The sequence below is a fragment of the Chrysemys picta genome, chromosome 3 (assembly GCF_011386835.1).
Source record: "Chrysemys picta bellii isolate R12L10 chromosome 3, ASM1138683v2, whole genome shotgun sequence".
NCBI classification, from domain to species: Eukaryota; Metazoa; Chordata; order Testudines; family Emydidae; genus Chrysemys; species Chrysemys picta.
In genome coordinates, this window is record NC_088793.1 from 61,495,343 (window position 1) to 61,508,114 (window position 12,772).

Below are 12,772 nucleotides of genomic sequence, written 5' to 3' on the forward strand. Positions count from 1 at the left end.
GTCCCCCCGAAAGTCTCCACTGCAGTTTTATAGCCCCATAGCCGAACTCCCACAAGCCCAAATCAGCTGACACAGGGCAAGTGTGGGTGTTTAATTACAATGTTGACATACTCCAAGTGTACTTGATAGTACACCGGATGTCAGATCCAAGTTGGAAGTGTTTGAACGTGTGTGTTGTTTAGAACACTGAACTAGTGGTATAGATTTCAGCATATTACATTCATATTCAAGAAGTCAGCACTCCTTTGTGGAAATTTACTAGGCTACATAATATGCTCTGTTTGATTAACTTTTAAGATGGCAAGGCCTGAAGTTAGGGTCACGAATACAATTCTTCCATTTCAGTTCTTCTAATACTCTTCTAAAATTACATAAGGAAATAATTGAAAGCACTTCATTGAAACTCATTGGAAGTTAGGCACTTAAGTCCTATTTGAGCCTTTTGAAAACCTCCCCACTGTCTTTCACTGCACCACCTCATATTCCTTTTCACTAACTTTAAAGAACGAACTGCTAACATCCGAGTTTTACTGAACACTTTAGAGTGAGTGAAATAAAGACAGAAAATTGGCAAATTAGATGTGGGCTGAAATATCATCAACATAGAACATACTTACAGTTTTAGCCATGACAGAAGGAAACTACCATTAACTGTGTCTGTTACAATGCTTGTAGTGTTGACATAGCAGTGTTGATCCCAGGATATTGAGAGACAAGGTGGGCGAGGACCTGAAGAAGAGCTTAAACTCTTGTCTCTTTCACCAACAGAAGTTGGTCCAATAAAAGATATTCCCTTACCCACCCTGTCTCTCTGTTACATTAGGTATTTATCATAAATCCTGCAAAAAGCTAACCATCTTTCACTCTATATACTCTTAATACTGAATCCTTTAGCCCTTCACACTGATTGCCTGAGTACGGCTATGGTACTTAATATGTGAATGTTTCATATGGCAAGAACTTAACTACTATATTATAAACAGATATAGTGTATACCAATTGATTGGAGTTCTATTTTATACTTTTCTGATGAAAACAAACGTATTACAGGTTTCACCTACTAGCACTAGCTACGTTCTGACAGGCAAAATAAAATGTCTTCATGGGTAATACTAGTAGCAAAATGTTTGTTGTAGCTATTCCTGTACTAGACCTACTTTGATTATTTAATTTTTTTATTGCACTTTTAATTCAAAGGATCCCAAAGTGCATTATGAACTATGGCCCAAAATGATTAGTAACTTAGCTTAGGTAGTTATTTTTCAAACTCTTAGTACCCTTTTACAGCAATGTAGTCATTTTTTATAACTAAAAAGAGAATATCAGCACTAAACATGAGATGAACACAGAAAACTGTTCAACAGAATAGAACAAAGTAAAAATTTGTAAGTATCATTAAGATTGAAAACCTTGTCACTTAACAGTTAACGATCAGCTTTCCTTCTAAAAATATTCTAGAATTGTTCTACTTGAAAATCAAAGCAGACACATCTCTTGAGCTAATGCATCACTTCAGCTTCACTAGATTCTTTGAGTTGAAGCCAATCTCCAAATGCCTTATATCAGTGCTCAGCTTCTTCATTCTGGAATCTGCCCTAAAAATCTAACAGCTCACCGACAGAGGTCCCCTGAGGGTTTCCATGGTTATGTATGATCTCTCTTCTGGAATGTTGTGATCCTGGTAACATTCTCATGTGCTATACTTCAAGAAGAATAGTTATGCACTTTCACAGTCACCCAAAGAATGTACTAATAAAACCAAAAAGAACATTTTGAGGAAGGAGAGAAGCAGTCTTGAGCATGTCAAGCAGCACCACACTTCAATGCAGTAGTGTAATTATGTTCTTTGGCAACTCCAAAAGCACTAATCACAGTTCATAATTGTGGCAAAATGTACACAAATAGCACTAATAGTTACCTCTGTAATCTGGTTGCATTAACAAAATACTTAAACTTTGTTTTCCTGATTTTGATGTCAGTGGAAATTCTTGGGGGAATAACAGCCTTTATACAGTTGGCATCAATATTATGTAATCCTATTTATCTATGCAAAAATGGGTGAAAATTAGGTTGTTACAGTGTAATGGGTTTCTGCATTAACAGCAAATTGTAATGAGAAATTCTGATACTTGAAAATTACTTTGCAGTTTGGCAACATTGTATCTAACACACCAGTAAAACGTCGTAAAGTTACTTCTCAAGAAATAACTGATGCTGTACCTATAAATTACCAAAACTCCTGGGAAAGCGTCATTCTACACTGTCGAAGTATACGAATAGGAACCCTTCGAAGAATGGTTGTGGAACCTGTGATTGTAGGTACACTTCTGCTTTGTCAGTCCTCTTTTCAAATTAGGGTGAGGGTTGTCATGTTGGAATATAAATAAGTAGCAATAATCTCTTTGGTTAGAAGGCAAAAGTCACGTGTGTGTTTTTTTCAGGGTATTTTAAATCTTTTAAATGAAAGCCAAAGTAAATGCAGAGAGAAATCCTGTATATGTTCAACAGTCAGGCTGACAAACAGGGACATGAACATATGGAAGATGCTCATTTCTTTAAATTTGGTTTAAATATATACTGCATTCAGTCTTGAAGTCAGTTTTCTTAAAACTTGGTTTTTAAAAGTTGGGGTTTTAACTCATATTTTCTAAAGACATGAAGGCTTTTGGGGGGCTTATTTTGGTGGAAGCATGGGTCATGGAATTCCAGCAATATATAATACTAATATAGTTTTATCTTTCACAGTTTTGCCTTGATTTTATCAAGATACGTCTTGAAGGTCAGTACTTACTTTCTTTCTCCTTGCAGAAATTCTTTGTAAAGAAGTTGGGCTTTTGTTTAGAAATGGTTCAAAGCTTTATTTTTGATCTTTGATTTTTTTTTTAAATGAAGTAAAGTGTGTGTGTGTGTGTGTGTGTGTGTGTGTGTGTGTGTGTGTGTGTGTATGTATGTGTATGTATGTATATATAAAAATATTTGTAACAGTAAGTTATACTAGATCCCTTTTTCCCCACAGACAGCAACTAATATAAAAATCTGGGATATGTATATAATTGTCCTTGATATCGATTGGTAATATCTGGAGTACTGAAGAACTTTGGTCATATAAATAGTCTGTCCACCATTAGCAGGGACTGACTTATTTCAGTATAATCTATGCTTACCCGGGAGCAAAAAAAAACAACCATTTGGTTGTTGTAGAATAGACACAATTACATGATCATAGATTTTTCCTAGTTGTAATAGTGACTGTTGGCGTGCATCTTCCTCTGAGAGAGGTTGCAGTCACACCTGGCAAGGATGATACTAGCAACACTTTTTTTATACCTATATCTTTTAACAAGTTCTCAGCTCATTTCAACAAGATGAAAATAGCAAGCTCAGCAAGAGAGTAAATTATTGTTTTGGTTGCTGGTTATCCTCCTCCCTATCTGCACCCAATTCATCCTCTTCAGAATTTTTTTCCTTTTCTTTTGTCTAGCGAACAGTTTGCATATTTCATGTCCCAGAGGAGGTAGGACTTTTTTTTTTAATTAATTGTTAGTGACTTAATTTGGGGAATCACAAGGCTGCAGATATTCCCTTTATGCATAAACTCTGTTTTCCTCTCCTAATCTTTGTACTCTTTTTGACTATGTTTCAAAGCTAAGTTCTGGGGAAAATAAGGTTTCCCTCCTTATGAAATAGTCATTCTTGTGAAAGACTTTCATGTAAATGTTGACAAATGATAATGGTTCAGTATTTCCACATTTGTTTCTTCCTCCTTATATGCAATAAGGCCCTATACCACAAAGAACTTAAGCATCGATCAGTGGAACTACTCAAGTGCTTAAAGTTAAGCATGTGCTTTGCTGGATGAGGACCTTAAGACTTTGACATTTGTAAAGGAAAGTCTCTTAATAAACCTTCAGTAGTTCAGGAACCATCACCTTCATATATGAAACGAGATCTGGATATTCCTTTTCATCAGAAATCTTATTAGATGTGGTAGAAAAGCTTCCACCTGTTTGTTTGTTTTTTGTTTTTGTTTGTTTATTTTTTAATGACTATTTTGACAGAACAAATTTCCCTGGGAAACGTCAATTTTTGACACCCCAAAATTTATTTTCATTTTTTTTAAAAACCTGAAAACTCTTTTCAAAATTTTGTTGCAGCAGTCAGTTTTTCAATTAGAAAATAAAAAAATTAATTGATTTTTTTTTCTTGGGGGACAAAAAAAATTCCCAACCAGCTCTTATTATTACTTCATAATCTGAGACCACATTTAGTTTTCAAACAACTTCAGATATTGCAAGATAAAATTTCTTGTGAATTTTATTTTCAATAGATTTACAGGTTTTATTACAGTCTAGCCTGTATCTACAGTTCATTTATCTTCTTCAACCTTGTAGTCATAATTTAGATTTAGGGATATAGCCAACTAGACTTTATCCTGCTGAGTAAGTATTTAATCAAACCTTTTTTCTTTTTCCTTGGATCTTTGAGATTTTCCTTGGAGCATGAAGTCATAATACTGACTAGGTTTCCACAGGGAAAAGCTGTGGTTTTGAACATTCCCTCTGTACTTGTTTTAACTATGTATTTGTATGTATCTCCATGGAAGACTGTCTCAAATTTCTTCTCTCCACTTTCCAAAAACACCCGGGTCTTACTAGCCTTGCTCCTGTTCCCATATAGCACTAGCAGGTCTCCATCTATCATTAGAGAAAGAAATGGCCATCTTATCGCCAGGTTTACTTGGGTGACATTGGTCAGTGGAAGAACAGAGAGGCGGAGGAGATAAAAGATTAAAATATAAATATATATTTCAATCTTTTATCTCCTCTGCCTTTCTGTTCTTCCACTGACCAATGTGTATATCTCATAGAACTGGAAGGGAGCCTGAAAGGTCATTGAGTCCAGCCCCCTGCCTTCACTAGCAGGACCAAGTACTGATTTTGCCCCAGCTTCCTAAGTGGCCCCCTCAAGGATTGAACTCACAACGCTGGGTTTAACAAGCCAATGCTCCAAACCACTGAGCTATCTCTCCCGATGAAAATGAGGATGAACGTTTAGTATGTCAGTCCAGGTGCCCAGTGTCCAGCGTGTCAAACTGCACATAAACATATCCATACTTGTCAAGGGTGGCACGTATTCTGGAATTCCAGGAAGTGTTTGTACCTTATACTGTTCTTGACTTTAGGGCCCCACGTGCTGCCCTTCCACCCCCATGTGATAGTAATAATTGACAATAAATGAAATATCCCATACAAGAAACCAGCCCCCTAGCGTAACATTAAAGGCTCTGTTCTTTCAGATCTTCAGATGCAAAGACACCTACTGAGCACCTGGGCTTCATATTGGAAGTAGCAAAGAGAATGACAATTCCTATGGAAGGAGAAGCACTTTTTGTGAATTTCATTGATGGAAAAAGGGAGACATCCCTTAAATGATCATATGAGGCCTCAAATCTTCTGCTGTAAGCTTCAGTTGATAAGGCATGCACCACACAGGTGATCGTGAGAGGGCTGCAGATCATTAGCAGGTCACTAGAGATACAAGATGAGGACTCAGAATTGGGCAAGTGTCATGTATATGACACAGTTCTATCAACTTTTGGAGTCATGGTCACCTTCCCTGTGGCAAATAGTAGAGCTTTGTGGGTAAAACAATGGACAGATCCCTCCTCCAAAGCCTGACTAGTTCCAGCAGTTCTGAGCTGCTTCAAAGAGCAAAGGTCTTGTTCAGATGGGCCTTCCAAAACAGTCATAAAGCAAAAGAGATCTGGTTATCTGGGGAGACAAGGACCTGCTGTCCTGGAAGAAGATGATCAAGCCAGAAGGCAAGCAGGCAAGCTTCCACTAATAGCTCCTTTCACTACTTAAAAAGGTAAAAAGCCTCAGGAAAAGCTATCAAATTTAAAATAGTCAGCCGTATGATACAAGTGTCCAAGTATAGAGCCCCAGTCTTGGGGAGAGCCAGGGAATTTCTTCTGCTCGTGATGAAAATAACATCTGACCAATGAGTCCCAGACACACATTATGGAAAACGTTCAGGATTCAGCAGTAAGAAGTCTATTGCACACTGGCATAACTGTGACCTATGGAGATTACTAGCAAGGCACAAGTAGTGTTTTCAGGGAAATGGAGTACTTGAGCTGAGAAGAAACTCCACAGTCTATCAGCAATCTGTGCCAGTTATGCTGGAATTCCTGTAGTTTATTTAATCATTGGTTTTGGAGCCAGTTGGTCCAAGCAATAGTGAGTTAGCATTCAGAGACTAGGGACATATTGGCATGGCATCCTGATGAAATTGTTGCCAGGTTCCTGAAAGGCAGTAGGTATATTGAGACAAGTAGCTAGTCTCCTGTCCCACATGAGACTTAAACCTTATGCTGAATATTTTTTTAATAAAAAATTCTCCCAGCAACGTCTGTTCTTAAATCCTGTTGCTAATATGTTAGGCAAGAAGAATAGTAAATTTGCAAACCCTTTCCTGCAAGCTGTCTTGCACAATTTTTCACCCGAATAATGTCATCCTGAACAGTCTTGAAATTCAGGCCCAAAATATTATTGGCCCTTCCCCTGAACCAGGAAATCACCATATCTACATCTGGTCCTTACTCCAAGATTCCTAAAGAGAGAGAACTACATTGCTGGATGTCCATAGTGCTTATCTTGAATATAAAGGACAGCAAAGTTGAGCAAAGTCTTGGCGACTTTTATGTTTGCATCAGAATGTGTGCACTTTTGAAAATCTAACCTTAACTTAAGTAGGGTGACCAGACAGCAAGTGTGAAAAATCGGGACAGAGGGTGGGGGGTAATAGGACCCTATATATATAAAAAAAAGCCCCAAATATTGGGACTGCCCCTATAAAATCAGGACATCTGGTCACCCTAGACTTAAGTGACTAAGTCCCTTTCAGAGTGGGGACAAGTCTGTGAGATTTGTGCTCCTAAGTAACATGTCAGCACTTCTGAAAAACCTACACTTAGTGGCCCGTGAATCCACCATCTTTTAGATGAATTAGGAAACTGAGAGATTATGATGTTCCAGCAAAAAAAGAGAGACAGAATCTTTTTAAATTCCACTCTACCTGCTTAGTAGGATCTTTGTGAGTAGAAAGAGGGGAAGCTTCTGAGAGATTTTCAATCCTATCTCTTGGTCTTCTGTCCACATCTTTGCCAAATGTTCTAGAATAACCTTGCTTTTGTAGCCTTTGCAGAATGGTGTTGCAGGCAGTAGTCAAATGATTTTCACACTAAAATGATGATCTGCTTTAAATATATCAGTCCAATACCAAGTAAGATTTAAGTTCCTACTTCATTGCTGAGAACTTTTATACGTTTACAGTCTAAAGAACAAGGTGTCAAAGCTGGTTGACACTAACATACAGGCAGGGGAGAGAAGACTGTCCTAATATAAACTACTTTTGTGTGCAGCGTATATGCATAGTAAGTTGCTTGGTGTTAGCAATTATAGGAATCTCAACTGACCATCTCCCCAGCCATTATCAGATATTTGTTAATGGTTATTGCATAGTGTCAGTCTAAACAAAGAATTAGTACTGCTTTCTCCTCTTGTGGCAGGGTCCCATCCCCCTCACCATTTTTTTCCCCCTGGCATTCAGGGGCCAACATGTTAAAATCTTTTGAGAGGATGGACAGAGCTGAGATTGGGAGAGTGCAAGGTATTGTTATGATGGAAGGTGTAATAGCTGCCATCAATAGATTATTTGATATGTAAGCAATTCTAGACCTGGTTGAAGCTGCTGGGTCTGTTAACCAGATGCCAGGGGCCTTGTATGGCTTGCATTTTTCCCTTTTTCACCAAAATCAATAGGGTTCTGTCCATTGAGACCAGGAATATTCTCTGAAATTTTGAAATTGTGTTGTTCAATAGTTACTGTGTTATTTCTAAATGGAGAAATGCCAGCTATTTGTGTCTAGGTCTTCACTTTGCTCGGCCAATAAAATATAGCTCTAAATTAGAAAGCTATGTAATATAGCTCAAGTTCACTCTTTTAAAGAACTGTACCATTTTTGGTGTGGTCTCTCACCCTTTTCTAGGAGCTACCAGGCAATCACAGTTTGTGTGTGTCTTTATTCCCTTCATTCTAAAACTCCCCTTCCTTAGAGCAGGGGTTCTCAACCTTTTTCTTTCTGAGGTCCCTCCACTGCCCACCTGTGCTGCAACAATTGTTTTTCTGCATATAAAATGCAGGGCCGCTGTTAGGAGGTAGCAAGCCGGCAGTTGCCTGGAGCCCCACACCACAGGGGGGCCCACGAAGCTCAGTTTCTCATGCTTCAGCTCCAGCATCCATGGGGTGGCACTGGGGTCCAGCCCCTGTGCAGAGGCGGCAGGGGGGCTCTGGCGAGTCTAACCCTGACTCTGCTTGGCGGACCCCCTGAAACCTATTCACTGCCCCCCGCAGGGGACTGCAGACCCCCAGTTGAGAACCGCTGCCTTAGAGGACATGGGCAAAGCACATTTCATAGGTTCATTTTAAAATTTGCAATACTGCAGGCAGAGACAAATATAATTACCCTGGGAATCTTTTTTTTCCATGGAATAAAGAATAAATATAGTGTGACTTTGCACTAAGTTTAATGGCTTTCCTGCCTATTGACAATAGAGCCTTTTAATTTCGAAACAGAAATCACCACCTATGTAGTTTTGAATCTGAGACTTGTTAAAAATTCCTTTGTCTGCAGCAAACAAATGAGTTGTCAGTTCTCATTAAAACTAACATGAAAAGTTGCAAAGAGCATCTTCATATAGGCTTTAATGAAATTTTGTTTTTTTCCCTAGAGTCAGAAAGTGATTCCCGAGAGATTAATTTAAAAACTTCTGAACTTACCAAATGCGAGTGGTGTGGTGTCCGAAAGTTACCAGTAGTGTTTCTTCAAACAGTACCTGCTGCCTGTCTTAGCCTGAGATCCCAACTGAAGATGAGTAGGGAGAAGGATAATGTCTGGTATGACTGTAAAGGAGTGAGTAAGTAAACCTAGTTTGTCTATTACTGTAACTTAACCAAATTTTAAAACACAATTTATCTTTTAAGTGCTTTAAAAAAGTTAGACTAATATCACTGGCTAGAGTAATATATGGTTTAGTCAGACACTGTCGCCTTCCTGTGCATCTCTGACAAGACAACTTTAAACAGCCCAGCAACATTCTGTTCTCCCACTCACCCCTATCTATGTACATGTTATTGTTAATATTTGTCAGGTTAGTAAAACTAGTTCTTTATCAGTAATCCTGGTGAAACGCGGGTGAGTAAGTTTTTATGTGGGGTGTTAAATTGTCATGACAAGGTCATTTTATAATTTCACTGCTACCACCCCTTTCTACATCTGCACCTCTGCTTGAATAGAAACAGTAACAAATTATACCACGTTCTTATGGTAATCTTGTGATGTGGTCAGATATTTGCCAGGAAGTCAAGAATTATTTTATTTTATTTTAGATTTAAACTCAGGAACTCTAAAATGAAATTCAGCTTAAAGAATAGCATATTAATCTACTGTACTTTTCTATCTAGTATGCAGTCCATCACTCTTACATAAATATGTTTAAGATTAAATGTATGTGTATGTATGTTTGTACTGAATTTAAGCAACACACAAGTTATGCTTCACTTGTGATGTTAACTGAAGGAAGATTGCCTTCAGCCGCATAACAGAAATATCCAAAACACAGAACCTAGTAGTGATGGGGAACTTTAACTACTCAGACCTCTGTTGGAAAAGTAATTGTGCAAAACAGAAAATTTCCAATAAGTTCTTCGAATGTATTGCGGGCAATTTTTTGTTTCAGAAAGTTGACATAGTTGAATTTTAATGTCTACTGGAGGTAGGACAAGTAGTCATGCTTAATCTACAGCAAGGGAGATTTAGGTTAGATATTAGGAAAAGCTTTCTAACCATAAAGGTAGTTAAGTTCTGGAATACGCTTCCACGGGAGGTTGTGGGATCCTCCTCATGCGAGGTTTTTAATAACCAGTTGGACAAACGCATGTCGCTGTGGTCTAGGTGTACTCTTCTACCCTAGCACAGGCGGCTGGAGTTGATGACCTCTCAAGATCCCTTCCTGCCCTACGTTTCTATGATTATGCAAGAATTGCCTTCAACCACCCCGGAAGTATGCATATTCAGTAAAAATAAAAAAATAAATAAAATTTATTTTAGAGCAAATTTTTAATAAGTGTTTTAAACTCTTTCTTCCTCAGACTATGGTCCCAGGCTGGTTTTCAGCCTAGTGCTTTATCATCACTATTATTTGTATTGTGGTAAGTGCAGTTTCTGTTTGCCTGCTGAGCAGTGAAATGGATTTTAGTGATTCCTCTCAACTGGTGACTAACAGTCCCCTTTCCAGTCTCATTTCCATAAAAACTGAAAGTTTGTGGTAAGAGGAAGCATCTATTTTAGTTTTTGAACACGTCAATATTTTAAACCCTTTCCTTGTTCAGTATATGTGGAAATGGAGACTGGAAACCAGAAGCTGAGAATTAGAGCTTGTCAGAAGATTCATATTTTCATGGCAGCAAAGATCTGATAAGAGAAAATAAGTATTTCCTTTGTGAAATTGCCAGCATAGGTCTTCACATTTTTCAGAATACATAAGAGCACACAATACTCATGGGATTTGTGGCGGTTCGCACCTGTGAAAATGAGGATTAACTTTGGGAATCCAAGTTGTAAAATTTTGGCACTACTGTTTTAATGCATTTGTTTTAACTTAAGGCTGTTTAACATCAATAACTTTCAAACAGGAAAATCCAGATAGATTTTTATGCATTTTTAAGTTAATTGACAATTGTGTATCTGTTTTTCCTTAGATCCAGAAGAACAGTATATTGTTCTGATTTTTGAGACTGGCCTTGATGCTCATGGAAATACAATATTTGAAAAAATTGTTGCTGAGATTGGTATCAGGAATAATATTTCTGATTTCTTTGTGAAAATTCCATTTGAAGAAGCCAATGGTAGGCTTGTGGCCTTTACAAAATCCTTGGAAGACAACTCCAAAGGAAGCGCTTCTTCTCTTAAAGAAAACAAAATAAAAAATGTAAATATATTTTGTTCTGGACCAAAGCTTTACTCTAAGTTGTGATGTCATTTGATTTACAAATACTATGCTTAGACTGTGCTGTTTCACTAGGAGAAATTGTCTTTTAGTATATATTTTTTGTCTTTGTAGCTTTTAGTTCAAATATTTCATTTTTGCAGAATTTTTTCTAAATGTGTTACATTAGTACAATTCCAGAAGAGGAAAATTATTTTGCTTGACTGTTGTTAAATGTAATTAGTGTTTTCTTTTCATTGAATGCAACTCCCTAAGAGCTTGTAGAATTTTGAGCTATCACTTTAGTTTGTCTGCCAGTCAGACTGACATATAAGTACCATAAATGAATTAAAACTATTTTTCTTCCCTTTGTTATGTTAAATGGATCTTTTAGACCATGGTACTAATGATATTACCACTCTGTCAGGAAAATGCCTCTGCTTAGCCTCTCAAAGCAGTTTTTTAGAACAATGGAACATGTCTTCTTGGGGGAATTTACAAGGATTTAATAGTTTAATTTTATGAACTTTGAGTGTACAGTTGGAATAAATATTGTATTCATTTTTATAAGGTTGTCTCTGAATCCAAAATGCAGCTGCGAAATGCACCTCCATTTCAATTTTTTGATGATGATGATGAGATTGGAGAGCCACATACGGTCTTTATCGGTCCTATAGAAAAGTAAGATGTCTTTCTGTGTTTTTGCAATGCTTTACTACTTTCTGTGGAGTTTCATATTTATTATTTAATGTATTTTTCTTTGCAGGTTGATAGTTTATCCACCTCCTCCTGCTAAAGGTGGTATTTCTGTGACCAATGAAGACCTCCATTGCCTAAATGAAGGAGAATTTTTAAATGATGTTATTATTGATTTTTATTTAAAGTAAGTTTTGTTATTTCAAGCTGGTTTTTAGCATCTCCTCGCTATGGCTCTTGAAAGCTCTGTAGGTCATGGACTTGGTTTCAAGCTATGTATGTCTGCCAGATTTAAAAGTTGAATTCTTACTTTGTTAAAAGGTTTTCGATCTTATGCTTTATGTCCTGTTTGACACACATTTAATTTGAAAAAAAGATTCTGCAAATCTTCTCTATAAGAGGAAAAATAGTGATAACGAAGTAGGGAAGAAAATAACCTTAGTTTGACCTTCCTCTCTTTAAGGTGAATTTAATTATTTTGATTTATAGAATTTGCTATTCAGAAGTCTTTTAGCAGTCTCTTAGAATGCGATTTTTAAAAATGCCAGTTTTCAACCTATGGTATTAAATGACATAATCATGTGACTGAGGTTTGGGGCCTAATATGTAGAAGTGTATGTATATATAAATTTAATACATTTATTAAAATATATTTTAGAAGAAAAGGGAAGACTGAGAGCCTCAGTTTTATAACGTTAATTTCTCTTTCTTTTGTAACAGAGCTTCAAGGTTGCTGCTTTTTATTTGTACATTGTGTCAGTGACCCATTAACTAATAAGATTAAATTTTCTACATGCTTTAATAACAAAAGAAATTAAACAGAAACCCATAATAAAGGACCAACTCAAACCCACAAAAAATAATGAAATTGCTTGAGTAAAAATGTTGCCTTAAAGTGTGGGTAGCACAGCATTTGTTAGTTTCACTCTAGTTAGTTAACTGAGCCATGACACTTTTGCAGTTCATTCCAATTTAATGAGGGGCACCTTTTGGGTGGGCGCTGCTGTCTAGTCAGTATGGCCACTATG

General features: G+C 37.1%; 1 protein-coding gene across 26 annotated transcripts in view; it reads left to right on the forward strand.

Moving 5' to 3' along the window:
- Window positions 1–12,772, forward strand: part of SENP6 (SUMO specific peptidase 6) — a 147,659-nt gene that overhangs the window by 105,049 nt on the left and 29,838 nt on the right. For 20 of the 26 annotated variants that reach the window (XM_065588033.1, XM_065588023.1, XM_065588025.1 and 17 more), the window contains 6 exons: window positions 2,148–2,315; window positions 2,746–2,779; window positions 8,793–8,978; window positions 10,822–11,051; window positions 11,620–11,729; window positions 11,815–11,931. In XM_065588033.1, coding sequence (XP_065444105.1) covers window positions 2,148–2,315; window positions 2,746–2,779; window positions 8,793–8,978; window positions 10,822–11,051; window positions 11,620–11,729; window positions 11,815–11,931 — 845 coding nt within the window. The remainder of the gene's footprint in view (window positions 1–2,147; window positions 2,316–2,745; window positions 2,780–8,792; window positions 8,979–10,821; window positions 11,052–11,619; window positions 11,730–11,814; window positions 11,932–12,772) is intronic. The other 6 variants (XR_010599494.1, XM_065588028.1, XM_065588034.1 and 3 more) reach the window with 1 other exon arrangement.